Source organism: Peromyscus maniculatus, chromosome 9 (assembly GCF_049852395.1).
Source record: "Peromyscus maniculatus bairdii isolate BWxNUB_F1_BW_parent chromosome 9, HU_Pman_BW_mat_3.1, whole genome shotgun sequence".
In the NCBI taxonomy this organism is placed as follows: Eukaryota; Metazoa; Chordata; class Mammalia; order Rodentia; family Cricetidae; genus Peromyscus; species Peromyscus maniculatus.
The window spans coordinates 61,373,892-61,400,666 of NC_134860.1; the positions used below are offsets into that span (position 1 = coordinate 61,373,892).

Here is a 26,775-nt window from a genome sequence, read left to right on the forward strand (position 1 = left end):
ATTTGGCAGAAAACCCCAGCATGGGGCATGGGCTGCCCTCTAAATTCGCTGGTGATGAAACTTAATTGATGGGGTGGTCTCGAGGAAGGAGGAGGAGAAGGCGTATCCCTTTATCCTGTCGTCTCCCAGGAAGACTCTGTGCACCTTACATTTCGAACACCACTCACTCCAACCCTGTCACCTGCTCTTCCTCTTCGGTCCCCTCCAGTGTCCCCCACGGACTCAAACGGCAGTTGATCGCCTTTATCTCAAATCACGTATTTTATCCTTGCTTTGGAATATCGTTTAGATATCTTGGCTGTGTATTACTCTCCCCATCTTTGGGATAAAAGGTCTGAAATAAACAACTTAAGGAGGACCATGTACTGTTTGTGAGGACATTATCCACCATGGGGCGGGGTATGGGGCTGGGGCTCCATCTATGGTGGCAGGGGTTTGTGGCAGTTGTTTCTTACATACAGTAGACAGAGATGGATGCTGACATCCATCTTACCTTTGCCTGTTTCCCTTTTTATTTGGTCCAAGACTAGCTCATGGGATAGCACAGCCTACACTTTCTCTCCTAAATCAGTCTTTTCTGGAGACGCATTCACAGACATACTCAAAGATGTGCCTCCAGTGACCAAGGGATTTTTTTTCTTTTTTAAAATAATGTTACTTTTATCTTTTTTAATTGTTTAATTCTCTTTCTCTGTGTGTGTGACTATGAGCATGTGAGTGCAGGTGCCCTTGGAAGTCGGAAGCACTGGACTTCCTGGAGCTGGAGTTACAGGTGGTTGTGAGCCACCTGACGTGGGTGATGGGAATAAAACTTTGGTCCTCTGGAAAAGCAGTTCACACTCTGAGCCATCCCTCCAGCCTTCCCTAGGCATACCTTAACCCAATCAAATTGTCAATCAAAATTAACAGTCACTCTTTTCTCCCAAACTATATTTTGGTTCAAAACTAAAACATAAATATGTAGATACTGAACACTTCATACTTTGATTGGATTTATTTTCTTTCTCCTTTATTTGTCTTTAGCCTCAGAATTCTTCAGCCCAGCAAACATCTACAAATCAAATATGAAGTAGATGGAGTGACGCCTCTCCACAATGCTGAGGGAGCGGGGGCCTCTCCACAACACCATGGGAGGGCACACAGAAGTCATCCAGCTCAGCAGCTCTGAACTCTTGAGGCGAGGCACCTGGACTGCCCTACTGGGAAAGCTTGATGGTGAAAGGCCTGAGCTCAATCCATCTCTTTACATCCTAGGGAAAGTATGGAGCGGTTACAGCTCCAAGGAGCTGGGAAGTATCTCAGTTAGCAGAAGGCCTGCCTAGGGGATGCTAGGTTCAGTCCCCAGCACCACACTTGAAAAGGGGGAGGACATGGTATCTTATTCCTACAACCAGCCCTTGAAAGGCTGAGTCAGGAGGATCAGAAGTTCAAGGTCATCCTTGGCTACTTAGTGAGTTCCAGGCCAGTCTGGGATACATAAGACCCTGCCTCAAAAAAAAAAAAAAAAAAAAAAAGTAATCATGTAGACAAATTCAGATTTGGAGTAGAGTTCTTCCAGATCCTCACTCTCCACCTTTGGGGGAGGAAAGAGAACAGGAGGCTGGGGAGAGAAGCCATTGCTCTCCAAAAATGACACTTTGCCCATTCTCTATCTTTATCTTTCATTATGATAAAATGTATCATCTCAGACATTTCTTTTTTTTTTTTTTTTTTTTGGTTTTTCGAGACAGGGTTTCTCTGTGTAGCTTTGCGCCTTTCCTGGAGCTCACTTGGTAGCCCAGGCTGGCCTCGAACTCACAGAGATCCGCCTGACTCTGCCTCCCAAGTGCTGGGATTAAAGGCGTGCGCCACCAACGCCCGGCCATCTCAGACATTTCTAAAGACACCAGGACAATAGAATTTAAAATACACCACTGTGCAAACAATCTCCAGAGACTTTAAAAACGTTTTCTTTCAGAGGCCAAGCTCTGCACCTACTAACACCCCAACTCCCCCCTCCCTCAGGAATCCCCCTCTGCCTCTTGGACTTAACTTCTCTTCTTGTCTCCAACAAGGGCAATTGTACAACATTTGGGTTTGTGTGATGGGCTCACTTCACTTAACATAATGTCCCTGGGATTGATCCTTGGTGTGGCCTATTCCAGAAGGTCCTTCCTTGTTAAGGCTGAGTAACAGTTTGTATGCATGTTGCCCACCCTCTCATTGTCCCATTGGTGGACCCTGGGTGACTGCCACCTTTGGGCAGTGTGTTTCTACCCTCCTGTCAGTGATGTCACATCTTGACTACGGTGGCATCCCTTTGTTGACTCAGCCAAGGGGACTCTTGGGGCAGCTGACACGGGCAATGGGAAGTCAGGCTGCTCCTGGTCCTGGCAGGTCGTCTTGTGTCATCAAGTCCCATAACTGTGATTTCTTTATCTGTCCTTGGACACTGCAGCTCCTACCCCCAGGAGTGACTGGAAAAAAAAAAAAAAATGCCACGAGGAAGGTAAGAAACGGTGAGCGCTGGGGTCTAAAGTCACCAGATGTCACCGCTTCCCCAAATTGCTCAGGCTGCCCAAGGCGGTGGGGGCGGGGCGGGGTGACCACGGGGATGGACGGACAGATGGACAGACGGATGGACATGGGCAATATTATTTCTGTTGCCTCTGGCCAGACGGAAACCCTGCTCCTGAGAGTAAACGCACACCTAAGTGTCATCCACTTCACCCCCTTTCTCATTTTCCATATTCTGTCTTTTTTTTTTTTTAAGGGTCTCTATCTCAGGCTATTCTCAAACTCCCTCTACAGCTAAGGGTGGCCTTGAACTTCTGATCCTCTTGCCTCCATATCCCAAGTGGGATTACAGGTATGTGTCCCCATGCACAGTTTATGTAGTGAGGGGGTTCAAACCCAGGGCTTTATGCATGCTAGATAAGACTCTACCACCTGAGCTAGATCCCTAGCTGTGGTCCACTCCATAGTCATCATAACAGCCCAAGACTACACTCCATAACGTCAGGATCCCAGGTCTAGAAAAGCCACATACCTGGAGGGACTCCCCCGTTCATTTTCACCAAGGACTAGAAGCCTAGGCTGGTCCACCTACTCCTTCAAGACAGGCAGCAAGTCCCCCTCCACTCCTGTAGGCAAATGCTTTTCAACTGAACCACACACGCCTAGCCATGTCCATGCTATCGATGTGAAAACTGGGGGCCCTTGCAGAGAATGAAGCCAGGATTTTTAAATCAGATGTCATTCTCCAAACTGGCTCCCTACCCACAAGACTCTGCCTCTCATTCCTCACCTGTCAAAGAATAGAAAGCTGCAGGTCCCAGGAAGGAGTATAAGCAAAAGTTCTTCTAAAAATGAAGGCAGAAAGTTTGACAACAGGGGCTCCCCCTTCATGCACACAGCTGGTTACACTATCCATGTGGCCAGCTTCTCCCCCTTCTTCCTCACCTCACCACTATCCCTCTGTTCTGTCCAGTGAACAGGTCTCCATTATTAATGCCATTTCTGGAGGTGTGTTTACACAGGGCAGGAAACTTAATATCAACATTCCCCGAAGGAAAGTGTCTTGTCACTTCTGTGAAGCACTTGCAGGCAGGCAGAGCTCTCCTCCAAAGTCAACAGGCACTTACAGGCTTTAAACAGAGTCTGATGGGGAGCTTGTGTCTACAGAGGATCTCGGAGCTCAGCCCTTTGTTAGGATGAGGCTGAGAGGTGGCCTTTACATGCACCTCCCTCCCCTCCCCTCGCCTCTCCAAGGAGGACCCTGGACTCCACTCAGCAGAGGAAGACTGGAAAGAACGGACTCAGGCCCCAGCAATGGGGAATGACAAACTTTGGGCCCAAACCCCAGATCTTGATACAGGTGGCACCCTGTATAACCTAAATGGGTGCCACTGGGGCCCTCCCAGAACACCATGGGACCAAGGTATGAGCCCGGGTATGTTTTTCAAGGCATAATTTGGAGAGCACTTGAGTTTGAGGCTCCCTGTCTGCCACCATATGTTGCCGTGGCCTGCATCTACCTCCTCAGCCACCATCTCGGTGGATGGCTCCTCTTGACTCTTCCCTGCTCCCTGGGGGACTCCCCTTCTGTTATGAATGTTTCAAACGGAGGCAGTGACTAGCAATGACCAGTGCATGGCCAACTGCCTCCTGGACATCTTCACTTGGATGCCCTTGCACGCTGGCCTCAAATTCACCTCTTCCGAAATGCTGCTCACATCCCCTTTGAGACGTACCACGGGAGCCCTGTACAATTCTCCAGCCTCTCAGCCACTAGGTGTTAGCTGCTTTCACAAGACCTCACGGCTCCCTCGATCTTCTCCCTGTCTTCCAGGGCCTGTTCTGGAAAACTGAGCATGAACAGGAGGAGGCTCATCTTGAGACCTCTGCTCCTAAGGGCCCCTATACAAGGATGGCCCTCTACTCCTTGGAGTGAGTAATCTCAGTAAGGCTGTTCATGTGGCATAAATGTGGAATGGAGCAGGGGGGGTGGGGGTGGGGGTGGTGGTCAACTTTAGGCTGAATTCTACACTCTGTCCCATGAATGAACATTTACCTGGACATGACTAGGTTACAAACACAAAATAAAGTGTTAATTCTTGCCCTAGAGACACCTTCAGTCCAATGAACACCAAATAAACTACAGCAGCAGGGAGGAGACATGGCTTAATGGTTAGAGTGTTTGCCTAGGATGCATGGAAGATGTTCATGAAACCCCAGCACAGCAGTAACTGGGCGTGGTGCACACCCACAATCCCAGGAGAAGGCAGGGGGATCAAAAGTTCAAGGCCATCCTCTGTTACATGGCATGTTTGTTCACGGCTACACAGGGCTACATAAGACCCTGTCTCAAAAACAACAACCAAACAAAATAACAACAACAGGCCAAACCCAGCAGCATAAGGTACAGAGAGGCAGAACACAGACCACGTGTTCTGCCTGGACACATCTCTCTCTGTCTCTGTCTCTGTCTCTCTCTGTCTCTCTGTCTCTCTGTCTCTCTGTCTCTCTCTCTCTGTCTGTCTCTCTGTCTCTCTCTCTCTCTCTCTCTCTCTCTCTCTCTCTCTCTCTCTCTCTCTCTCTCTCTCACACACACACACACACACACACACCACTGTCCTGTGTATATTTTCCAATTTACTGTCTCACCCGCTCTACATTCAGTAAAGCCTGGGTCTCCTCTAGCTGATGTTTAAGGACCTCTTTATCTGATGCCACCGTGGCTACCTTGCTACTCCTGCAGGGGAGAGTGAGACTGCCTAAGACATGCATGATGATGACATCCACAATGCTCAGGTAGAGTTGCCCATTGAGGGAGACAGGTGAGTATGGCTATGTATGAACAGCTCATACGGTTACCATGGACCCCAAAGCTAAGGGCTAGAAACACTGGCGGCAAATCCGGGCTGCAACCCAGATGTGGAACACTTGCCTGGCACATGCAAGGCCCTGGGGTCCTGCCTGTCTCCAGCCCTGCAAAAGAAAACTAAATTTAAAAAAAAAATATGAAAGTAAAGGCAAGCATGAACTGAAACAGGCATGTAGAGGGTGGGGAGTTTCCCCAGTGGGAGTGTTGGTGACATTATTATGAGAGTGTGTGAACGCTAATGATCACTTAGGCTACAGTTCTCAAGAATGGGATTCTGGAGCTCATACAATGGCTCATCAGATAAAAGGCACTTCCATCAGGCCTGATGACATGAGTTCCACTTCCAGAAACCACAGTTGGGTGGAGGGTTAGGGGCTGAAACTGACTGACCTGGGGTTTGGTTCCCTTTTGTAACCCCTTAGCCTTAACAGCTGGCCACTGTGCATGTACCCTAGTGTTGAAGCCACATAGCTGCTTACAGCTTAAGATGACCTATACAGCTTCCCAGTATGCCCAACCATAAGGCTCCACTGAATCAGAGGCTTCACTGAAGCCCCCGCAGTGGATTGTGGGTGCAGAACAGAGAGAGGCAGCTATCACTCTGCAGAACTGAGGTAGACACAAAAGCAGGAGACACAATTCTGACCCTTTCAGCATCAAAACCAAAGTGCCAAGTCTCAAATGTCACTCAAGCCCTGCTCTATTTCCATGACTATTGACTCCCCCCAGGACATCCATGTCTCCACTCTTTCAATACCTCTACTTGGGATCCAGCCTTTACCTGAGACTGTTCAGCCAGACCAACACCAGCCTTAGCCAGTACTGACCTTCCCACACCTACCCAACACCCATCTGGCCTCTAGGAGTCCATAGGCCTCCCTTCTCCAGCCTGTTTGGCCTCTACTTTCTGTACCAGGATGGGTGGAGGTATCACATGGGCTCCTGCATGATGGAAATTTCCCTTTTACAACTCTTGGATTGAACACTTGCTGATTAACACGCTCTGAGTTGCTGTCATTTAGAGACCTTCATGCTCATGTTTTTATGTCCAAAACAGAGCCGTGAGGCTCACAAAGAGTATGCAGAGATAAATGCTTCTTGGCTTGGTGGCCTAGGAAGAAAGGATGTGTCTGGTACCCACTCTCGACCTTCTATGAATCTCTGAGCTTCCTAGAGCCTCTGACAGTGGATGGGTTTATATATACCCATCCAATATATATACCAAAGCAACAACACATTGACACTGAGGTCACCACCCACAGTCTCCCCAAGCCCATTTTACATTTTAGTGGCTCGTGTTGCCTTATTATGTATAAGAAAAAAACCGAATCATGGCATCTGATGCTTGATTTCAAATATACTGTTGTTTAGTGAGGAAGGTAGTCATGGGAAACCTTCTTGACTCTGCCAGAGTAATGCACGTCTGCTGCCATGGAGGTCAATGGTATGGTACTTATGGTCTGCACAGACATGGTCTGAGTTATTCATATGAGGCATGCTGAATTTTAAAAGTCTCCATTGGAGCTGAAGAGATGGCTTAGTGGTTAGGAGCATAGACTGCTTTTGCAGAGGACCCATATCAACCGGCTCACAACTCCCTGGAACTCCACCTCCAGGGGATCAACACCCTCTCCTGGATGCTGTAGGCATCCACACTGACATGCACCCCCCACCACCACATATATATGTATAATTAAGAATTGAATTAAATATTTAAAAAAAAATCTTCCAAGGGTTGTAAGGCACCTCCTCGAACCATTTCTTTGCCTGATATCCTTACTTTTGTGCAAGCAAAGAGAAGCTTTGTAAGGTGCCCAGCAGGGAAGCAAGAGAGCACATCCACACACCGACAGACCCACAGATCCAGGACCAGACCAGACCCATGAACCGTCACCTCCCTGTACTGCTGGGCTCCTGGAGTCCTTTTTAGCTGCAAGTTGACAACTGTGGCTCACATTTCCCAGCCAGCGGAGCCTCATGAATCAACACATCCTGCAAGAAGGGACTTCGTTTCAAAGGGTCAAATTAAGAACCTAAATAAGCTGAAGGGATGGCTGTGTTAGAATATGTGCTTAGCGGGCTCAAGGCCCAGGGTCCAGTCCCTAGCACAGAAATAATTAACAAATAAAGCAACTCTCCCTTAGCTTTACACTGGCCAGCACTCAGCTAGTGTAAGAGCCACAACATCTCTTTATATAAATGTTCTCACATTTGATGGCTCTTATTGCCAGTTCTTGGGACTAATCCTCTAACTTTGCTTTTTTGAGGGACCGGTCGGTCCTTAGGAGCCAGTCTAGTTCACTAATCCTAAAGAAAGTCTCCAGTGCAGGGTGACATGTAACTTCTAGGACAGGTTACAAATAGATCTATTCATGCCTATGTATATGCACAGCAACTAAAAAGCCAGGGATTGCTGCCTGGCGCTGCCTAACAGCGTGGTGTGGTAAGATTTCGGACAATTTGCACACTGGACATTTTTTATTTTGCCATATTCTCATACATTACGTTTTACAGAAGAAAGATAATTGAAATTTTCCTGAGACAGAAAAAAAATGCATTTTTCTGAAGCTGTCATCACCTGGAAAACATCTTTTTCTTTCTTTTCTTTCTTTTTTTCCCCCCTACATCAGCAGGCTTTTCCTGCTAACCGTGCAATCATGGGAACCACATTCTTCATGCAGGGTCAAGTTAAGTTCTTACAAGCTAGGGAAAGGTTGTATTTGTTGTTTGTTTTTCCACCTACTCAATTTTGAGGGGTGACTTGTATTATTACCTCTCTCCGCCCAGTGTGATTTATGATCTTGGAAGTCAGGTCATTCTTTCCCAGGTCAAAGGAAGAAAGAAGAGGGGGTGCTCTCCTTGAGCTAATACCTGATAAAATACCTGAAAGGGTCCCTGTAGACCTTGACAGAGACACAGAACTATTTCTGCCTAATCTGATAAAACAATCAGAAGCCTTTATCAGAGGAAAATGTAGCCTGCCATGTCCCAGCTCAATGGATGAGCCTCTTTATCTGAAATGGCAGACTTCATTCGTAGGGAAAGCTGCAGATAAGGACCAAATCGAATTGTCCCAAATCAGACCCGATTGTCTGCCCCTGCTTCAAACTGCCACACCTGCTCCGGTGGGTCAATGAGCACCTCTTGGCATGGTCCCTGAGGGGTCTGAAAACATTGCAAAGTGGTGAACTTTGAGACTTCTGAGTTTATTCTGCGATTATAATTAACCTGCTCACCAGTTGCTATCGATCAGTTCTGAGTGGAGACGATAAAGTTTGACTGGATTTCTGGAAGTAGAACTGGAAGTTTAAATGGGGAGAAAAAAAAAAAGGAAGCTAAGTTTATCCACAGTTGGGAGACCCCATAGAACACAGCTTATAACCTATAAAAATTCCCACCCATCCTGGATGTGTGATTTCTTCATTTCTCATAAAAAATAAAGTATGGGGCTGGGCGGTGGTGGTGCACGCCTTGAATCCCAGCACTCGGGAGGCAGAGCCAGGCAGATCTCTGTGAGTTTGAGGCCAGCCTGGGCTACAGAGTGAGTTCTAGGGAAGGTGCAAAGCTACACAGAGAAACCCTGTCTCGAAAAACCAAAACAAAAAACAAAACAAAACAAAAAAAAAAGTATGTCTGTGGTTGTAAGACAGCGACAAACATCACCGCAGAGGCATTTTTATGAATGTAAACATGGGCTGGCTTACCTGCTTAGGTTAGACTTGTGGGAAAGTGTATTTTAAATACAGTAAGTCATGCATTGGGCTCCTGCAAAAATGCCAAAAGCCAGAAAACTAAATGCTCTTCACTGAGATAAGAAGTTTGAATATCCTGGTCCAATTCTGATTAGAGAGCAGCAATAGATAAAACCACAGGCCACCTGCCAGCCCCAAGAAAGCCGTCTCTGGCAGCTGGGTTCCATGCAGAACGCCCTTTCCCAGCTGCATTCCCAGTCTGGTTCCACATCCCATACTGTCTTGATTAAAAACATACCCAGTCTGTTTCCCCCCTCTCCTTCTCTGCCTCCCACAGGTACATCTGAGATGGTCAGTGAAGATGCAGAAGAGGTAACAGATCTCCCTAGAAAGGAGTTTTTGAGAGAGCCGCTCGGGGTTTTGATTTCCTAGACAGACAACAGTCTCTCTGAAGTTAGATCTCTTTCATGATCTGCAGACCAACTTCAGGAAGCGGAGAAGGGTGTTTAAGGCTGGGGTTCCTATTGAAGTGCCCACCCCTTGCCAGCTCTACTGTAGATGGGAATGGGCAGGATGGGGATTCAGGAAGAGCCAGGCCCTGAAGAGACACTAGTCCATTGGAAAGCAAGGAGGCCTAGCTGGGCAGCTACCTTGCAGAAGGAAGCCTTCAGCCGCCATGAACCTAGAGTTCTGAAGGGCTCAGTGGGACAGAGTGTGTGAGAAAAAGAAGCCTAACTTAGAGAGAGGTTTATCTTTGTCCTAAGCAGGAGCTCCTGCTTGCTCATGCAGTGGGGTGGGGAGCACAAGACTCACTGAGCATCAGTTTCTTTCCAGCAAAACAGCGACCAGCATCCGCCCCAGGGAAGACTTGGAAATCCCAGTCAGTGGCAGCCTTCCAACTTCCTACTCACCATGGGCTGTTGTATAGTATAAGGCTACCCATCTCTAAAAGGTTGCTAGTATATGCATGTCCGCAGACCACGGTTATAAATTTATTTTAGATAGGTTATAAGAGATTCAAGGTTAATTCCTAGTATCTCTGCTTCTATTATCTTCGTGTTTTTTTCAGAAGGTGACAAAAGAGCAGCTGTATAGATAGCCAATAAAATGTGTGAGTAATCCATTCAGAGAATGCTCAGCATGGCCTCTACATGATCTACCAAAGGTCAGCCAGATCCCTGGAAATTCTTATAGCAGCAGGCCAGCCTCAAAGAATCAGGCTTCTAGAAAGACAAGAAAACCTCAACAGATAGCTCTCTCTCTCTCTCTCTCTCTCTCTCTCTCTCTCTCTCTCTCTCTCTCTCTCTCTCTCTCTCTTTCTCTCTCTATCTCTATCTCTATCTCTATCTCTATCTCTCTCCCCTCCTTCCCTCCCTCTCTCCCTGTCTATTTATCTATCATCTATCTATCTCTTTATTTCTCAGCAGAAGCAACAACCTTTGCAGCGGCTTCTGTTCTAAATATAGCACAACTCCTTAACTGTAGAGTGTGTGTGTCCATGTGTGAGAGAGAGATAGACAGACAGACAAAGGTAGACAGAGACAGACAAGTCAGAGGGTGACTTCAGGTGTCTGCCTCAGTCACTCCCAACCTAATTTTTTAAAATTACATTTAGTTTATTTGGGGAGGGGATGCACATGCCACGGTGTATATGTGCAAGTCACAGGACAACATGGGGAAGTTGGTTCTCTCCTTCCATCATGTGGGTTCTGGGCATTGAGCTCAGGTTATCGGCCTTGGCGGCAAACGCCATCTTGAAATGGAGTCTTCCACTAAACCTGGAGCTCACTGATTTGACTAAACTGACCAATGAATTACTGGGATCTACTTGTCCGTTCGCCCTCCACTGCCCCAGCACCAGGGTTACAGACTTGTGATACCGTACGCCCTTTTTATGTGGGTATTGGGGATTTGAACTCAGTTTTCATGCTTGCACAGTAGACACCTTACCATCTGAGCAATCTCTCCAGCACCAACTCCAGTATTTTTAAAGGGCAGTTTAGGTGACCAGTTAAAAAGGTTAGTGGTTTTCCCGCGGGTTCTGGTCCTAACATCATGTGCAGGAGAACTGCCCATCAGAAGTGGTCACTAACTACCAGATATAAGTGTTTGTGCCCAGGAGGGGACTGAGGGGGGGGGGTGTCTCACTGTTCCTGACCTACCTGCTGCAGCATGAGATCTGTCCTCAGTAAAGGAACAAAGTCAAAAGCCAGATTCAGGGTGCAGGTTAAGGATGGATAAGCTGCTTGACAGGATCTTAAAACAGGGCATGGGGAAACCTCAGAAGTTTGTAAAGGAATAAATCAGGCAAAAAAAAAATCAAAATAAAAATCAATGTGCTTTTCCTGTGCATCTGTAAACACTACTAAAATTTTTCAATGAATAATATGTCTGTTTTTAAAAGCTTAATTGGTTTAATTTTTTTCTTCATTATTATTGGATGGTGGGCACATGCCAGGGTATGTGTGGAAGTCTGAGGACAACTTTGGAGTCAGTTCTCTGCTTCCATCTCTATGTGTGTTCTAGGTATCAAACTCAGGTTGTCAGGATTGCATTGTCCAACAGCAAAGACATTTATCCACTGAGCAATCTTGCCCATCCAGCTTAATAGCATTTAAAAGTGGATAACATCATTCTGTTTTTCAAAATTCACAAGGCTCTGTTGCACACCCACAGCAAAAGGACATTCAGCCCCAGGTGGAAGCCAGTTAGGTGTGCTCCCATGTGTGAATGGGTAAACAGAATGTGGTCACACACTCCTCAACTTAAAGAAGGAAACTGCCATATGCTATAGCTTAGGTAACCCTGGAAGACATTATACTGAGCAAAATATAGCCTATACAAAAGACAAAAGTGCTGTGTAATTTGCTCATAGGATGTAGGAAAAGGCAATCAAATTCACAGCCACAGAAAGCAGAATGAAGGGCTCCAGTGGCTAGGAAGAGTGAGGACTGAGAAACTGTTGCCATTTGTAAGATGGAAAACATTCTCAAGATCCATTGCACAGCAGTGCGGAGACCTAACACTGAACTGCGTATGTAAAACTTGTTATGATGATAAAGAAAATCCTATCAGGGCCAGCAAGAGGGCTCAGTGGGTAAAGGCACTCACCTCCAAACCTTGACAACCCGAGCTCAAACCCCAGAACTCAACTCACACAGTGGAAGGAGAGGACAGACTCTGTGAACAAGTTGTTTTTTGACCTTCATGTGTGCAGACAGACACACAGATATACAGACGGGGGCGGGGGGAGCGGGAGGAGGGGGCGCAGACATACATACTATATATGTATATGAACAAATACAATTTAAATGTTTGAAAATTATATAAAATTCAAGTTCCCCCAGAGTTGAAATGTATCTTTAAAGATTTTTATTATATTTTATTTATTTACTGTGTGTGTGTTTGTGAGCGTGCATTCATGCACCACGGTGCATGTGTGGAGGTCGGAGAGCAGCCTTCAGGAATCAGCTCTCCCTTTTACAATGTGGATCTAGGGATCAAACTCGGGTTGTCAGGCTTCGAAGCAAGCTCCTTTGCCCACAGAACCATCGTGCCAGACATAAGTGTGTTTTTATTATTTGGTAGAATTATGAAGCAGAAAAATGACTACAACAATGGTTAAGCCGATCAAAAGTGTGTTTTCAGTTCTACAGCACACAGGACTATGGTGAGCTCTTTCCCAGCTTCATCCTTCTTCTGCCCTTCGGGCTCCTCACAGACAATCAATGTTACAAATTCTTTACCTATGGCCAGAGCAAGGCTTCCAGAGATAATCTGTCTCTTTTCAAATGAATACAATGTAGTTCCCTATTTTTGTTACCAAGAATATAGTGCTACACACACCTCTAGCTCTTCCAAGTGGCTTGGAAAAGATCTTATTCAGTCCAATAATGACCTCCATCATCTTCTATGCACTGGTGTGTGTGTGTGTGTGTGTGTGTGTGTGTGTGTGCATGCGCGCGCACCTACAACATATAAAGACAATCCCCTGAAGGTATGCATTTATGTTACTTCTGGATTTTGTTATTATGGATGACAACGTGGCAAATATGTACCCAAGAATTAATTGTCGGAAGTCAAAAGTTCAGTGTCAAGGCTATCTGCTCTGGAATTGAACTGGTTTACCAAGGACCCTCTACAAAGGTTATACCAACGAACATCCCCACCCGCAGGTATGAGAGTTCCGGTGCCCTACACCTCACAGCATATTTGTTTTCTTAGTGCATTTAAAGAAGATGGGGGGCGGATAACAGGAAGGGGAGCAGAAGAAGGCGTTATCTAAGACTGTCTCCTGAACATCACTCTACCAGCAAATGTGGCCTGACCTTTTCAGGGGACACAATCGGGCAAAGTGACAAGTGTCACTAGAGGCAGAGACACACCCCAGGCCACTCCAGCACACCTTCCTTATTTAATTGGTCCTCCACTTAGCACCACAAACCAGTCCCCATTCTGATTGACCTGCTCAGGGTGGTAACCGGAAAATTAAACAACTTTGATTTTCTTAAAAGACTGACAGATTGTTCTTGAGCCGAACAGGCTCCTTCAGAGACCACAGCACTCCCTGTTTAAGCAAACTGGCTCTGAAAGCAACTGGCCCAATTGATAAAGCAGTCCCCCAAAGACCCAGCAAACACTACAGCACATTCTGCTGACCTAACACCTTGGGTGCCCTACCCCAGGCGCAATGGAACGACGCTTTTCACTTGTTTCAAAAGCACTGAGCAAAACACATTTATTTCCTTCTGTTAGTCTCATTGTGCCCTCTAAGGACTCCATTTTTTTTTTTATATTCTTTAAGAACAATAGGATTGCTTATTCCTAAGACACAAAAGTATTACTCTTCCTTAGAAAGTTACATTTCTTAGATATCCCAGTAACAGCTCCAAGCATGGCATGTCTTTCAAGGTCTACTTATGTCTAATTTCTCTTTCAGTCTCTTTTTTGGCTTGAAGTCCATATAAGCCTTAATGGGTACAAAAACCTACTCAGCTGTGGTGTGTTGTATGTACACACACACACACACACACACACACACACACACACACACACTCAAAATCTCCTACTTTAAGAACATATCTCAGGATGAAGAGATGGGTCCGCAGTTTAGAGTACCTGTTGCTCTTGCAGAGGACCTGGGTTTGAGTCCCAGCACCCACATAGTAGCTCACAACCACACTTAACTCTAGTTCCATGGCATCTGATACCCTCTTCCAGCCTCCACCCTTCACTTCTGGCACCAGGCACAGAGCCCAGCTTTCTCTCCAGTGGCCCCAGGTTCTCAGAGTGCTCCCCCATCCTACTCCCTTCTTCTCTGAGACTCTCCAGTTCTGTGGGTTTTTTCTTTCTTTCTTTTTTTAAGAAGGAGATTGCTATATAGCTCAGACTAGCCTTGAGTGCTCAATTCTCCTGCCTCAGCCTCCTGAGGGCTGGGGTCACAGGTGTGTGCTACCACACCCAGTTCCAGTTTGCTTCTTAAAGGACACAGGTAGCCATTCTGTGTGGTTTGACCAGGGCAGGGCAGAGTCCTGGGGCAATTACCTCCCAGATCTCTACTCAAATATTTGCTACTTGCCCAGCATGTGCCAGGCACTTATATATGAGTAAGACTCTGTACCTGCCTCAGTAAGGTCACAGAATTCCATTATTGAGTCTAATTAATGCTTCCAACAATTGCTTCAGGGTCCTGGGTCTATTGAACTTGGAATGAACTAAAGTTCACATATATTATAGTCAGGGTGCAATAATTTCTTTCTTGCCAAGGTTGTCTTTTCACATGCCCCGTTGGCTTTTTTTTTTTTTTTAATCATTTTGATTTTTGCCTTATTCCAATATCCAACACAAGAACTTGCTAGATGTTAACTGTTAATAGCAAAACAGACCAATCTCAGAAAAGAATAATGGTATTTGCTTATTTCTCCTCAGTGCAAATTAAAAACATTTCAGGCTTAGGAATTAGTCCCGGAGCTTTAGCTTTGGAGATGAATCTATTGTGAAGCAAAGCACAGATATATTGTCTTATTATTCCACAGTTCCACATATGCGAATAAGCGAGCACATGCCTCTTTCTTTCTTCCCTTTTTAAACTACAGGTTCAGGTTCCTTTCCTGGCAAGCCTCTTTTGATAGGCAAGCCCCAGGGCAGAGGGTACCACCCAGGTGAAGACTTCTAGGTTTGAGAGGGAAGTTCTTTTCCTGCTTCCTCAGTCTTGCTGTCTGCTCACCTCCCCTGACCCTACCACAATGGTGAGTCACTTAAACATGTCCATGTCTGTTTAGGGTAACCAATGATCCCTGCTGATCAGGCTTGATGCTAAAATTCTCACATCCTAGGAACCCCTTTGGTCCCAGGAAAAGTAATAAAGCAGCCGTCATTTATAAAAGGTCAATGACTAGACATCACACAGACGACCTAAGTCAGGACAACTCTAAAAGTAGTTGAGCTGAACTGAAGCCACTCTACAGAATATGAGAGAAGATGGACAGAGGTAGGCAACTTGTCCAAAGTCACGTGACACTGAGATCTGGGGGGCTCCAAATGAGCTTGGTGGTCATGACATTCATCCAAAGAGGACCTCTCAATAAGCATCAGAGAATCTGTTCCTTTGACCTTCCTTCCATCATTTGGTGACATCAGCTAGTCTTATGGTTGGCTCTCACTAAAGCTACCAAGCATTTACTAATGTGCATATTATAGGCAAGGCAGTATACAAAGCATCTTGAGGGACAGCAGCTGGGACTGTCTCTCAGTGGTAGAGCCTTTACCCAGCCTAGGTCAGGGACTGTCTTGGGGGTGGGGCTGAACAAGAAAACATCTTCACAGAGAGCACTTTTAACTGGAGCAGTGCCACCAGATCGCCAGATCCTCTGGGGGCTGTGTGATTAAAAAAAATGAGTGTGTCCCCCAAATATATTAAAGCACGACAACAGGTTCTCATAATGCCTGGTGTTCCCTCATGGCAATCCCAGAGCACCTCTTTAAACACTTAGCTGGAAGCAGTGGCTTTGTGACCAACTAGTAGGGCAGAGATGAGAGCCCAACACACAAGCTCTCAGGGCAGAGACATCCCTGTTGTTTTGTTGGCTGTGGGTGGATCCTGGAATTTGGGAAACCTTCAACAGCCCCCATGCTCACAAGCACAGTCATGTGATGCCACTTCGTTCTGCTTTTATACTGACTACCAGAATGTCTTCTTCATCTTTAGATGGGGGCTTCATTCTTTGCTGTATCCAAACACCAAATTCTAACTCCAAGATTTTGGTTTTTTTTTTTTTTTTTTTTTTTAAATTTAGAATGGGTCTGCTATGTAGCCCAGGTTATCCCCCTCCCCCCCCAGTTCTGGAATTACAATCATCGGTCATTGCACTCAGTTTATTCCTTCTTATTTTAAGCTAGGGGTTGGGTGGGAGGGAACTCGGTTTCTAGGGATGCAGGCCAAAGCCCCTGCAGGCTCACTTCCAGCCTCCACCACATGGAAGCCACCGCCCTGCTCTGTCTCCAAGGTCTGAGGCTCGCTGGTGAGCTTATCCCCCTTAGTTAGGGTGCAGTCTACTTGGCCCTGCCTGCTGTGGGGGGTGGGGTGGGGTGAAGAACACCCCCCTGGCAGCCACAAACCCAGCCCTGGCGCCACTTCCATGGTTAATCAGTTTACCTGGGATGTATATTTGGCTAGACCCCCCTCCTGGGGAACCTTCCATGGCCACCCAGGGGCAGAGAATAACTTTAACCCTCTTCAAAGCCAGAGCCTCTACAAACTAGCACGGGGAGTGGCGAGGGACAGACTTTACTCTTCAAAGTGACAGCAAACGCAGAAGGATTTAGCACTTAGTAGGCAGTCAATAAATGTTAACCTCGTTTCTCAACTTTGTGCTTCCTCCCTCCCCCAAGAGCCAGCTCCATCCACAGGCCACCCACCTCCAGTCCTTTCTAGAAATTCCACACGAGTAGGGCCTTTGGCATTTTGCACGAGTGGACAGCCACTTCGCTTTTTTTCCCCCCAGCCCAAGTGGCCAGGTAGATTGGGTAAGCGGATGAGTTAGCAGTCCCGTCGTCGGGTCTGGGATGGGAAGACTACTGCCCATCATTATTGTTAACCGGGCCCTCCTAAGAAGAGGCGGCTCTAGGCGCTGCAGCCCTACAAAGTCTCCATTTAACTCCGACGACGTTATAAAGAAGCCCCTCTGCACTGTCCCCAGGCACTGACCTAAGGTGTCTGGCCAGTTGAGTGGCATCATGAGACCCCCCGCAGTGCGCCTGAGGAGACTTGCAGGTTAAAGTCGTTTAACCCACTTCTGGCGGTCTCCTTTACTGATCTCTTCATTATTTCCGGGTGTGAAAACCCCCCACCGGAAAGTAATCTGCCACCTTGAGGGGTCCTCCAACCTGGCTGCCAAATGGCGCAGGTCTCGGGTTTGCTGAGGCCTCAGAAGAAGGGATGGAGGAAGTGGGGGCTGAACCCCAGGGATCAGATCGCTAGACTGCTCCAGCTGACCCTAGAGAGCCCAACACGTCTCACTGTCACCAACACGCTGTGCAAACCAGGCCACCCAGTTACAGAAGGGCATTGCTGGACGTCAGTGGCCTGGCCACTCATCACCACGATGGCCCACCAACTCGAGTCTCCGGCTTCCAGACTGCCTTCCTAGGAGGCCCATTCCATCTAATGCTCCCCAACCTCAACAGAGTTGGGAAAGCTGAATACCCCAGATAGGACTCAAAGCCCTTCCGTACTCACCGAGATTGGGGTGTCGCGCAGGGTTGGCCCGTCCGGGCAAGCTGTGCAGAACTGGGCTGTCGAAAGGGCCTGCAGAGGCGGCGGCGGCCGCGGCCCAGGACGCACCCACGTCGGCCATGTAGGCCGGGTAGGGGCTGGAATAGGAGCCCGCGAAGCCCGGACGCCCATACTGCTCTCGGCCGGCCAGGCCCGCTCCAGCAGACCCGCCGCCAGTGCTGTAGGCTGCGGCTTCCCGGGCGGCGGCGGCAGCGGCGGCGGCCGCCAGGGACCCAGTGGTCCCCGGGAAGGAGAAGCGGGGGGACACAGGCGGCGGGGTGTAGGCGGCTCCCTCGGCTCCAGCCTGGCTCCAGCCCGGGCTGCCCTGCTGGGTCCCGGGCCCCGCACCCGACGGGGCGGCCCCGGAGCTGCCACCCGAGGCGGCTCCGGAGGCAGCGCCTCCTCCTCCGCCCTGCAGGTACGACAGACCTAGCACGGAGGACGGCACCCGCGGCGTGGGCACGTAGACGGGCGAGGACGCGGCGCCCGCGCCGTGCATGAAGGCGCCCGGGCCGCCCGCCTCGTAGGCGCCGGGCGGGGGGCCGTGGTTGGCGGCCATGGCCAGGCTTTGGTACATCGCCCCAAGCTCTGCGCGTCGGTGTCCTCTCTTCACTTGCGGGTCAAGGAGCCACGCGGGCACAGCAAACCAAAGCCACAAGAATTAGAATGCGGGTGTGCGGGACTGTCACGAAAACGGAGATCAAAAATCAATGGGGAGAGGCCCAACTCCCTCAAAAGATATGCGAATTAAATCCAGCATCAGAAGAGCAACCTCCCGGCTCTGGTTTGCTCAGAAAAATCCCAGATTGGATTTGTGGTTGTTCCAGCAGATAGTGCGGGAGGGCTGACTCCACTCCAGGGCTGGAGTCCACTCCACCTCCGAGGCTGGAGGTGCTCAGGACGTAGTTGAGGCTGGGCTCGAACACCCTGAGCAGACAGACCTTCGGCTCACCCACAGCTGCCTAGTCGCTGCGCTCCGCCAGCGGCATGCCCAGGCTGTGCCGTTGGCTCCAGCAGGGCTCCAGCGAAGAGGGCCCGCGAAGGCTCCTTCCCTTCACTGCGGCTGCAGCCCTAAAAGAGAAAATAAAACAGGTGAGAGAAGTTCTTCCCAGGGCTCTCAGAGCCGCGTTCAGCGGTTCCGGTTCTCCGCTGCTTCTCCGGACCCTGGCACAGCGAAAGCACCCTTCTCCAACCTGGCTTTTGAGGTCGCACGCTACAGCCTCGGCCTTTGTTTAGTCCTGGTCAGGCTGCTGGTGCCAAGTATCTTGGAGGAAGACCTAAGGGACGTGGCATGCAGTTCTCGGTTGCCTTCTAGGCCAATTATTTTTATATTGTTTATCAGGAAGGACTTTAATTTTGCCTTATTCTCCAAGCACTTTTTTTTCCTTTTTATTTTTCCTTTTTAAAAAATTTTTATTATTTTTTTAACGAGAGTACAAGGTTTGGGGTTCCGGAAACGCTAGTGACTCAAAAGAGCTCCATCGTTTTTTATTTTTCAATTGTTCCCCCACCTTTCCTCAAACATTTTCTTGACCAAACAAGACCTGTAGATTGGGGCGAGGGCAATGACAAACTTTATAAAAACCAGCAACCTGCCAAAGTTTTGCTTGTAATCTTAAAAAAAAAGAGCACCTAGAGGTAGAATCTAAATGTTTATAAACGAGCAAGTGTCGGCGAAACCATAAAAAGGATTGTGAAACTCCTTAATCGTACTGTGCACCATGTGGGTGTCAAATTGGACAGGCCACACGTTTCTGCAAATAGTTACATTTTAAACACTTTTCAGACTGTATAGGAGGACCAGAAAAGCAGGGGGGTTGAACAAGGTCACTACAGGACTCAGAGAAGCACTCAAGCTCACCGGCTGGCTTTTCCCTGTGGAATTCGAGATCCACCAAAAGCAGAATTGATTCTTAGAGCTTGACGGCATCCTTCCAGGCATCCTGTGTTTTGTCATTACCAGAGAAAATGGTGGTGGTGGTGGGGGGGGGTGAGGGTAAGCTCTATTTTCCAAACATACCTGTTATGTTTCAAGCCTCTCCCTCTGTGCCTTCATTAAGTAAAAGTATCTAAATCTCCTTATTTTTGCTTAAGAGGGAACTGAAGTATAGGTGAGTTTGAAACCTGTTGAAGCTCAATGTACACTTTGAAGGAAGCTGCTCAAGGGCCTGGAGTATTTGAAATCCCCAATACACATACATTTCCCCTTAAGAGGCATCTGCTTTTGATTTATTTATTTTTTTTTTTAGTGCAACAATGCATTTGCAAGAGTATTAAATGAACTAGATACAAGCCCAGGTCTGCCACTCCCTGAATACATAACTTTAGAAACCTCAGTTCCTCATCTGTAAAGTGCAAATATTAAAGGTACCTGTGTCTTATAGTCATTAGAGGATTATGGGTAGCAACTCTAATTTAATACACAGAACATTCATAACCAGACCTTAGAAGCCTATTACAGCAGGCACCCAGGAGATCCTACATAGCAGCTATTACTACAGATCTCTAACACATTGCAAGAGAGTACCTGGAATATAGTTTACACTCACAACAAATGTTATCTTTATTACTATAAAAGTTCTGGAATGGGGCATTTAATACACACACTAATTTTTCCACCATCTTTGTATTATCTCTAGCAAAAATGGAACCATGACAAAGTATGCAGTTACACAGTGACTGATAAATTGTTTAGTATTTAGTTTTTCAAAATATACAATTAGCTCTTGGCTTGATGGTTGGACATTTCCTTCTAGCAAGTTTGGCTGGAGGATGGATGCACGAAATTTGACCTGAGGTCACCAATTCTTCCTTTAAAAAGAAAGACAAAAGGTTTAAAACTTCCTAGAAATCTCGGGGTTTCGATAAGCAAATATGTAGATTTACGTTGATAAAAATATTCATTATTCAATTTTTAAAATCAAGTAGTTGGCCTAATTAATTGTACTTTCTGCAATTTCAACTCAGGAAGTTGTAAAAAAAGTATTGTAAATTTTCTTTTCTCAACTAAAAAGTTATAAGAAGAGACTTAGAATTCTGTAATCTAATTTACAGTATACTAGCAGTGTTAATTTGCAAGCTTGAAAAAAATGCAATCACTAAATCAGTTTAGGATCCCGAGCTTATGTTTAGAAGCGCTCTGCAGTTTCAAATGGCTGATACTTTAACCTGAAGTTGGATTACTAGAACAATAGAAGGTGGAGAAAATACTCTTTCTCTTTCTGGAAAGGTCAGAAACTGTTCCCTTAGGTGGATTCCCGCCTGTCTGTGATCCGGCCCAGCGACCTCCAGATTCTCCCAGTAGTCCCGCCCGGCCCGGGGTTTTCTCTGTCTTTCGAATCACTCCACACACTTCATCCCAAGTTCTGAAGCAAAAACAAAATGCCTTTTCTTCTCATAATTTAGCCCACAATTCTTTTTGGAACCCGTTTTTGAGAGTTGGAAAATGCAACACGCCATACTGTGTCCCTTTACAGATTGTTCCGTGTGGATCGCGCTCGCACGCGGTCGCTCTAGACCTGCCACACTGAGAATTTTCACCAACAACTTCTACACTGGCCTCAGAAACGAAGCTCGGCCGGCCTCACTATGAAAGCTTTTTTCTTTCTTTCTTTCTTTCTTTCTTTGGACGTCCGCAGTGTCATTCCTGTCTGCCTTCCTTTTCCAAAGGTACAGGAAATAAATTCCCAAGGTGCTTCCCAGCAGCGCGGCCTTGTTGTCCTAGCTCTGCCAATGGCGTGGGTCGCTCACTACCTTCTCCTTTGAATTGAAAAGCCCCTTTTCCTTCCACCCGGTGAAAGTTCACCACCTAGACACCTTCTCTCCCAAAGGTAGCAACTGCCCACTCACTCTCAGGCCACATCCAAGCGATAAAATTTATGGATGAGAAGTGGCTAGCCAAGAACGTCCCTGCTGTCTGCTGGGGGGCTTCGGCCCAGGGTTGCTTTCTCCCAGAAGCAGTGAGCGTGGGCAATTGTCAGCAGTGCACAGCACACACAACTCCGGGACCCTAGACCCTAATCTGAAGTTTGAGGAGGCCGGCTAGAAAGCAGTGGAAAGGAAAGGTCGGGAGGCCGCCGCCGAGCCTACCTCCCGGTGCCTCCAGGCCTCCCCCAGGTCCCTCTGCTGCCTGCCGCCGCCTCTCCGCATTCCCCGCGTCGCAGACTGGAGACACTCCTCCGTCTGCGCCCAGAAGCGTGGGGGCTATGCGGCCTGTCCCAGGTCAGTCGTTCTGAGAGATTACACGGGCCCTGGCCTGTGGGGTGCAAAGCAGAACTGGAGAATCTGCACAGAGGGCCGATTAAAGGGGTTTAAGTCCCCCCCCCTAAAAAAAACAATCCAAACGCACCTCGCGAGCACCCCTCGGTTTTTGCTCCTAATCAGTCTCATTCCATTTAAAGTCCTTGCTAGGCCAAAGTCAAAAGCCTTGGAGCCGGCTTTGGCCAATCTGGGGGCACTGGAGTGACCGGCGTCTCCTTTCCCACTTACTAGCTGCTTCCCTCCCGGTTCCAGACAAACTAGGGCAGCGGACTGGTGAGTTTCGCCTGCCCCGGAAAAGAGCAGGGGGTGAAGGAGCCCTACCTGCCCAGCTCGAGCCTCTCGGAGAGCTGGCGCGATCCCCCAGCGCCCGCGGAGCTGCAGCGGCGGCGGAGCTTCGGGCGGCCACTCTGCGGCCCCTCCGGTTTGTCCCTTGCTCCCGGAGCGGTTCTCCGGGCCCCCGCGCTGAGCTCGCCGGCGCTGACTGGCCTAAGGGAGTCACGTGCAAGGGCGGGGGGCGGGGGTGAGCGTCGGTGGCTGCACCTCCGCCCGGCGTCCTCCAGCCGGGCTGTTCCCAAAGCTCCCCCAGCAGGCAAAGTCCATGCGCGCAGATCTCGGAGAACTAGAGCGCTCAGTACCGGCGCCGGGCTCTGCACAGCCCGATGTTCGGGCGGTGTGCTGCTCCGCCAAGGATTGTTTTATTCTCTAGTTCCTTCTCTTTTCTCCCCCCCCGCCCCAGTGGTCCACGTCCAGCCGCGGTGGGCAAGGGGCGGAGCTGGTAGAGGGGAAGGTGACCTCGTGGGCTGGGCTCTTGGTCGCTGGTGGGACACTGGGTCACCAGGGGTACCTGGCTGGCCTCAGATCTACCCGGCCCCCGAAATGCACTCGGGAGAGGGTCAGGAGGTACTAAAACCCGAACTGGACCTGAAGGTCGGCGCCTAGAGACCCAAGTGTCCTTTTCTCCTTCCCACCAGCCCGTGGAGACTGCAAGGCGCCGAGAACCCGCCACCAGCCCAGGCGTTTATGTATTTATACCAAGTGCGCACCCCTCGCCACTCTGCTTCCAACGCCTGTGGCCTCCAGTCCCTTCTCATCTGTCCCTGTTCTCTCAGCAGCCCCCAGCGGCTGGGGTCCAATCAAAAGGACCAAGTGGGGGTTGCGGAGCCTGTCTCCAACGTTAAAGCCCATCTAGGGGCTTTAGTCGTCCCCCCCCCCGAGTGGGGGCAGGGAGGGTGTCAGACCTGAGTTTGGAGTTGGCGTCAGGGCCTGTAGGCCCTGGCGCAGCGGGGCCGTGAGGGGAGAGTCCCTCAAACAGGTCTAAAGGTTAATAGAGCAATCACAGGGCCCTATTACCGCGTAAAAATAACCCATCGATTACCACAGCCTTCAGCCACAGATAACAACTCGCTGGTGGCTCTCACGCTTTGGGCTAAACTTTTTTTTTTTTTCTTTTAAGGCCGCCTTTCTCTCCCAAGCACAGGTTTCTCATACAAGATTAGAGGGGTCAGGAGGGGGGCTGAAATACCACCCGGTAAGAAACCTGCGCAGCCAGAGAAAGCTCGGGATGGCACCCGCTCCCCTGGTTGGAGACCGACCGCAGATTGCCATTGCCGGCCAGTGCACAGGCACCCCAGGCGTTAGGGACAGGCTGGGACGCTGAGCGGATTGAAAGGAAAAACCCGTGGGACCTTGGCCAACCCGTGGGGATCTCAGGAAAATCCCAGAGGAAGGACTGAGCGCGGCTGCGCGGGGGGAATTCTCTTTTTCAAACCAAAGGGGCCGAGGTCCAGAGCGGCTGGAGAGGAGGAGAGGAAACTGAGGCCCGCGGGGTTGCTGAGCTGCTGAAGTACTGTGCTCTGGTCCGATTCACCGACTTCGCCCGCCCGGGGTGCCGCCAGGTTGAGAGCCCTTTGAAGCTAGGGCCCCAAGACTAGGGTCCCTTCTCTAGGCCACCACCACCCCCATCCTGGAACAGAATCAGGCGCTGCAGGTTTCGAGGTCTGGTCAAGTTTTGATCTGAGCCTCTCAGATACACGAAAAGAAGGGTATGGCCCTTGCTTTCTTTACAAGGAATCCCCAGCCACGCGGTGAGCAGGAGAGACTCTGAAGCCAAAGGCCCGCGGCCCACGGAAGAAGAGTCTCTGTCTCGTCTCTGTCTCTCTCTCCTTCCTCCCCCCCTCCCACTTGTGTGCCATAGGTCTCAGATCTGCCTTTCTGTAGCGACCCTCATAGATCAAAATGTGCTAAGCTTGGGGACCAGGCCCAGCATTTTTGGTTTTGTTTATCATCGCGAAGCTTGAAGCTTGAGGTTTGGTGTCTGGAGGAGCAGCCATGTGGCACTCCTCCGGGTCCCCAAGGTCTCTGGCCGCTGCTAGGGACACATTCTTCTTGGTGTAGGATGGGCCTTAGCGAGGTGGTGTCCTGAAGCCTTCACCACATCAGCCTTCCTGAAATTCAGCTCCTAACGTTGTAGAAGGGGGGTGCCCCGCTGGTGATGGATGGAGCTCATTTGGTAGCGTGCTCAGCCTAGCAGGCAGGAAGTCCGGTGTTTGCCTGGAGATGGTTGGAGGCATGCCTGTGATTCCAATAACTCGGGAGGCTGAGGCAGGCGGATCTTTGAGTTTAAGGCTGGACAGCCAGGGTTACACAAAGAAACCCTGTCTCGAAAAAAAATAAAAAATAATAAAAGGAGAATGCCCTTGAGTTGGGCTGGGGATATTGCTCTCTGTGGTTGTTAAGAGACTCAGGTGGTGTCTCTAAGAGAGTCGCGTGATTCTTAGCTCTTGCTGCTGGCTACAGCTGGGGATCTCCTAGACCACTTTGCCCTCCCAAGCCTCCAGCAGGCCATCTCCTGCTGGGCCGAAGAGCTGCGAGCCGAAGGCCCCCAGACAATTCTCTGACTCCGCAAGGCGCCTGGGATAGAGACATTTGTTTCAGTTTCCTGTGACTTAACCCCCACACTTTGGGTCGCACACACCAAATTTCTCCTGGTGTGTGGGCTGAGAGTCAAGTCAGACATGTTTCTTGGGCGCCTTTGGTTTTGCTCTGGTTCCTTCTCTCGCCCTCTCTTTGCCTCTGACCCTTCAGTCGCTCCCTTCCTTTGCTGGAACCAGGGGAACCAAGGCGACCTCTGTGCGTTGCCAGGAGCGGGGAGCATTTCAAGGCCTTGCAGGCTGGAGCTGGAGGGGCGTTATCGGCTGCTTCGAGAGGTTCCCAGGCTCCTCTCAGACTAGGGAGGCCTCTGGGAGGAGGGGGGCTGGGCACTCTGAGGAGGTTCAGACTTGGCTATTTTTAAGGAGGATGTCCCTGGGATGGCCGGGGAAGGGTGGCCCAACCCCACTCTCATCCTCCTTCCCGCTTTCCTTTCCCATGATCTATGGGCAGAAACGTTCCGGCTCACCTTCCATCTTTTTAGATCTCTTTGCTCGTGGGGGAGGTGGCGTGTCTGCGATTTTTCCATAATAAGATGGACTTAGGAGGTTTTTCATATTAAGACGGACTTAGGTGAGCTGTACTTTTCAATAATCCTTACAGCACCAAAGAATACATTTATGTCTCACTCTGTGAAGGATCCTGAGACTTAAGCCCATCTCTGAGCTAGCAGAAACGAAACTATAGTATAGGCTGAACACGACCGAACAGAGGAATTGGAACTCAAATTCTCTCGAAGAAAAAAATAAACAGCAGATGTTGGATTTCACACAGAGACCAAGGGCGGCCCTCTCCCTCACGCTCCCACCCCAGAGCCGGTCACCAGCGCGCGCTCTCCGGGACTCCTGCAGTTTGGTTTAAACGGTGGGCAACGTCGAGTCCAGCGCCACAGTGTCCGTGTTTCTGGAGGCGAATGCCTGCCCGAATTCGGCGGGAATCGATTCACAAGTCACACAGTGAGAGAAAAACGAGTTCCGGAAAGAATCTGAAGCTTGGACAGTTTCCAGTGTCCTGCAATCGGAAACGGAAGCCTACGGAAGTCCACCTTGGCTCCACAGAACGTACACCCCAGATGTAGAGGTGCCCCTGCAAAGGCGCTGGGTTCGATGTGCACAGTGACCCGCGCCAAACGAAGGCTGTTTCCTGTCCTCACACGTCCTGGAACTCCCCAGTTCCCCGGGCGGAGCCTGAAGCCACAGACCACAGACCTCATCTCCCTCCCCTCTGTGACTGTCAGCCCGCGCCGAGAGATCCCCTGAACAAGCCGAAAAGTGAGCAGCTAGGCGCACCCCATCCTATTCAAGGAAGAATGAAGAACCAGTTAACCAGAAAGACCACCACGCACTCTTCCCCCAGCCCTGGGCCTTCAGCACATGGGATTCCAGGTGGAAGAGGAACGGACATGAGCTCCCCATTCCTACAAACCCCAGAACTAGCCCCGCACCCAGGGTCCGACCTTGAGGTGCCACCCCAGGAGGAAGTAACCCTTTAGGAACAGTCTCGCTTTTAAAGAATTATTCAGTGTTGCAAACCGAAGCCGCGCCTTCCTCACAGACCTCGGAAAATGCTTCAGGTACTTCCAATCTGAAGACCAGTTAGTGGCACATTTTACAGTCACTTCTAAATTACAGGACACTCTCCTATTTTATTCTTCTTTGGGAAAACAACATCGCCAAGCAAGAATGGGGAGGACAAAATTATCCTTGTCGTCTTTAAAACGACCCGGAAAGGTTGGGACTCAAATTCTAGGTGGCTAA

General features: G+C 49.1%; 1 protein-coding gene across 4 annotated transcripts in view; it reads right to left on the reverse strand.

The window, feature by feature from the left end:
* The window catches only part of Gata4 (GATA binding protein 4), a 69,105-nt gene that overhangs the window by 20,549 nt on the left and 21,781 nt on the right, over window positions 1-26,775 (reverse strand). For 2 of the 4 annotated variants that reach the window (XM_015986522.3, XM_042284999.2), the window contains exon 2: window positions 17,795-18,901. In XM_015986522.3, coding sequence (XP_015842008.3) covers window positions 17,795-18,407 — 613 coding nt within the window. In that variant the 5' untranslated portion in view covers window positions 18,408-18,901. Of the gene's footprint in view, window positions 1-17,794; window positions 18,902-22,411; window positions 23,000-26,775 lie in introns of those variants that run through there. The other 2 variants (XM_015986521.3, XM_006993003.4) reach the window with 2 other exon arrangements.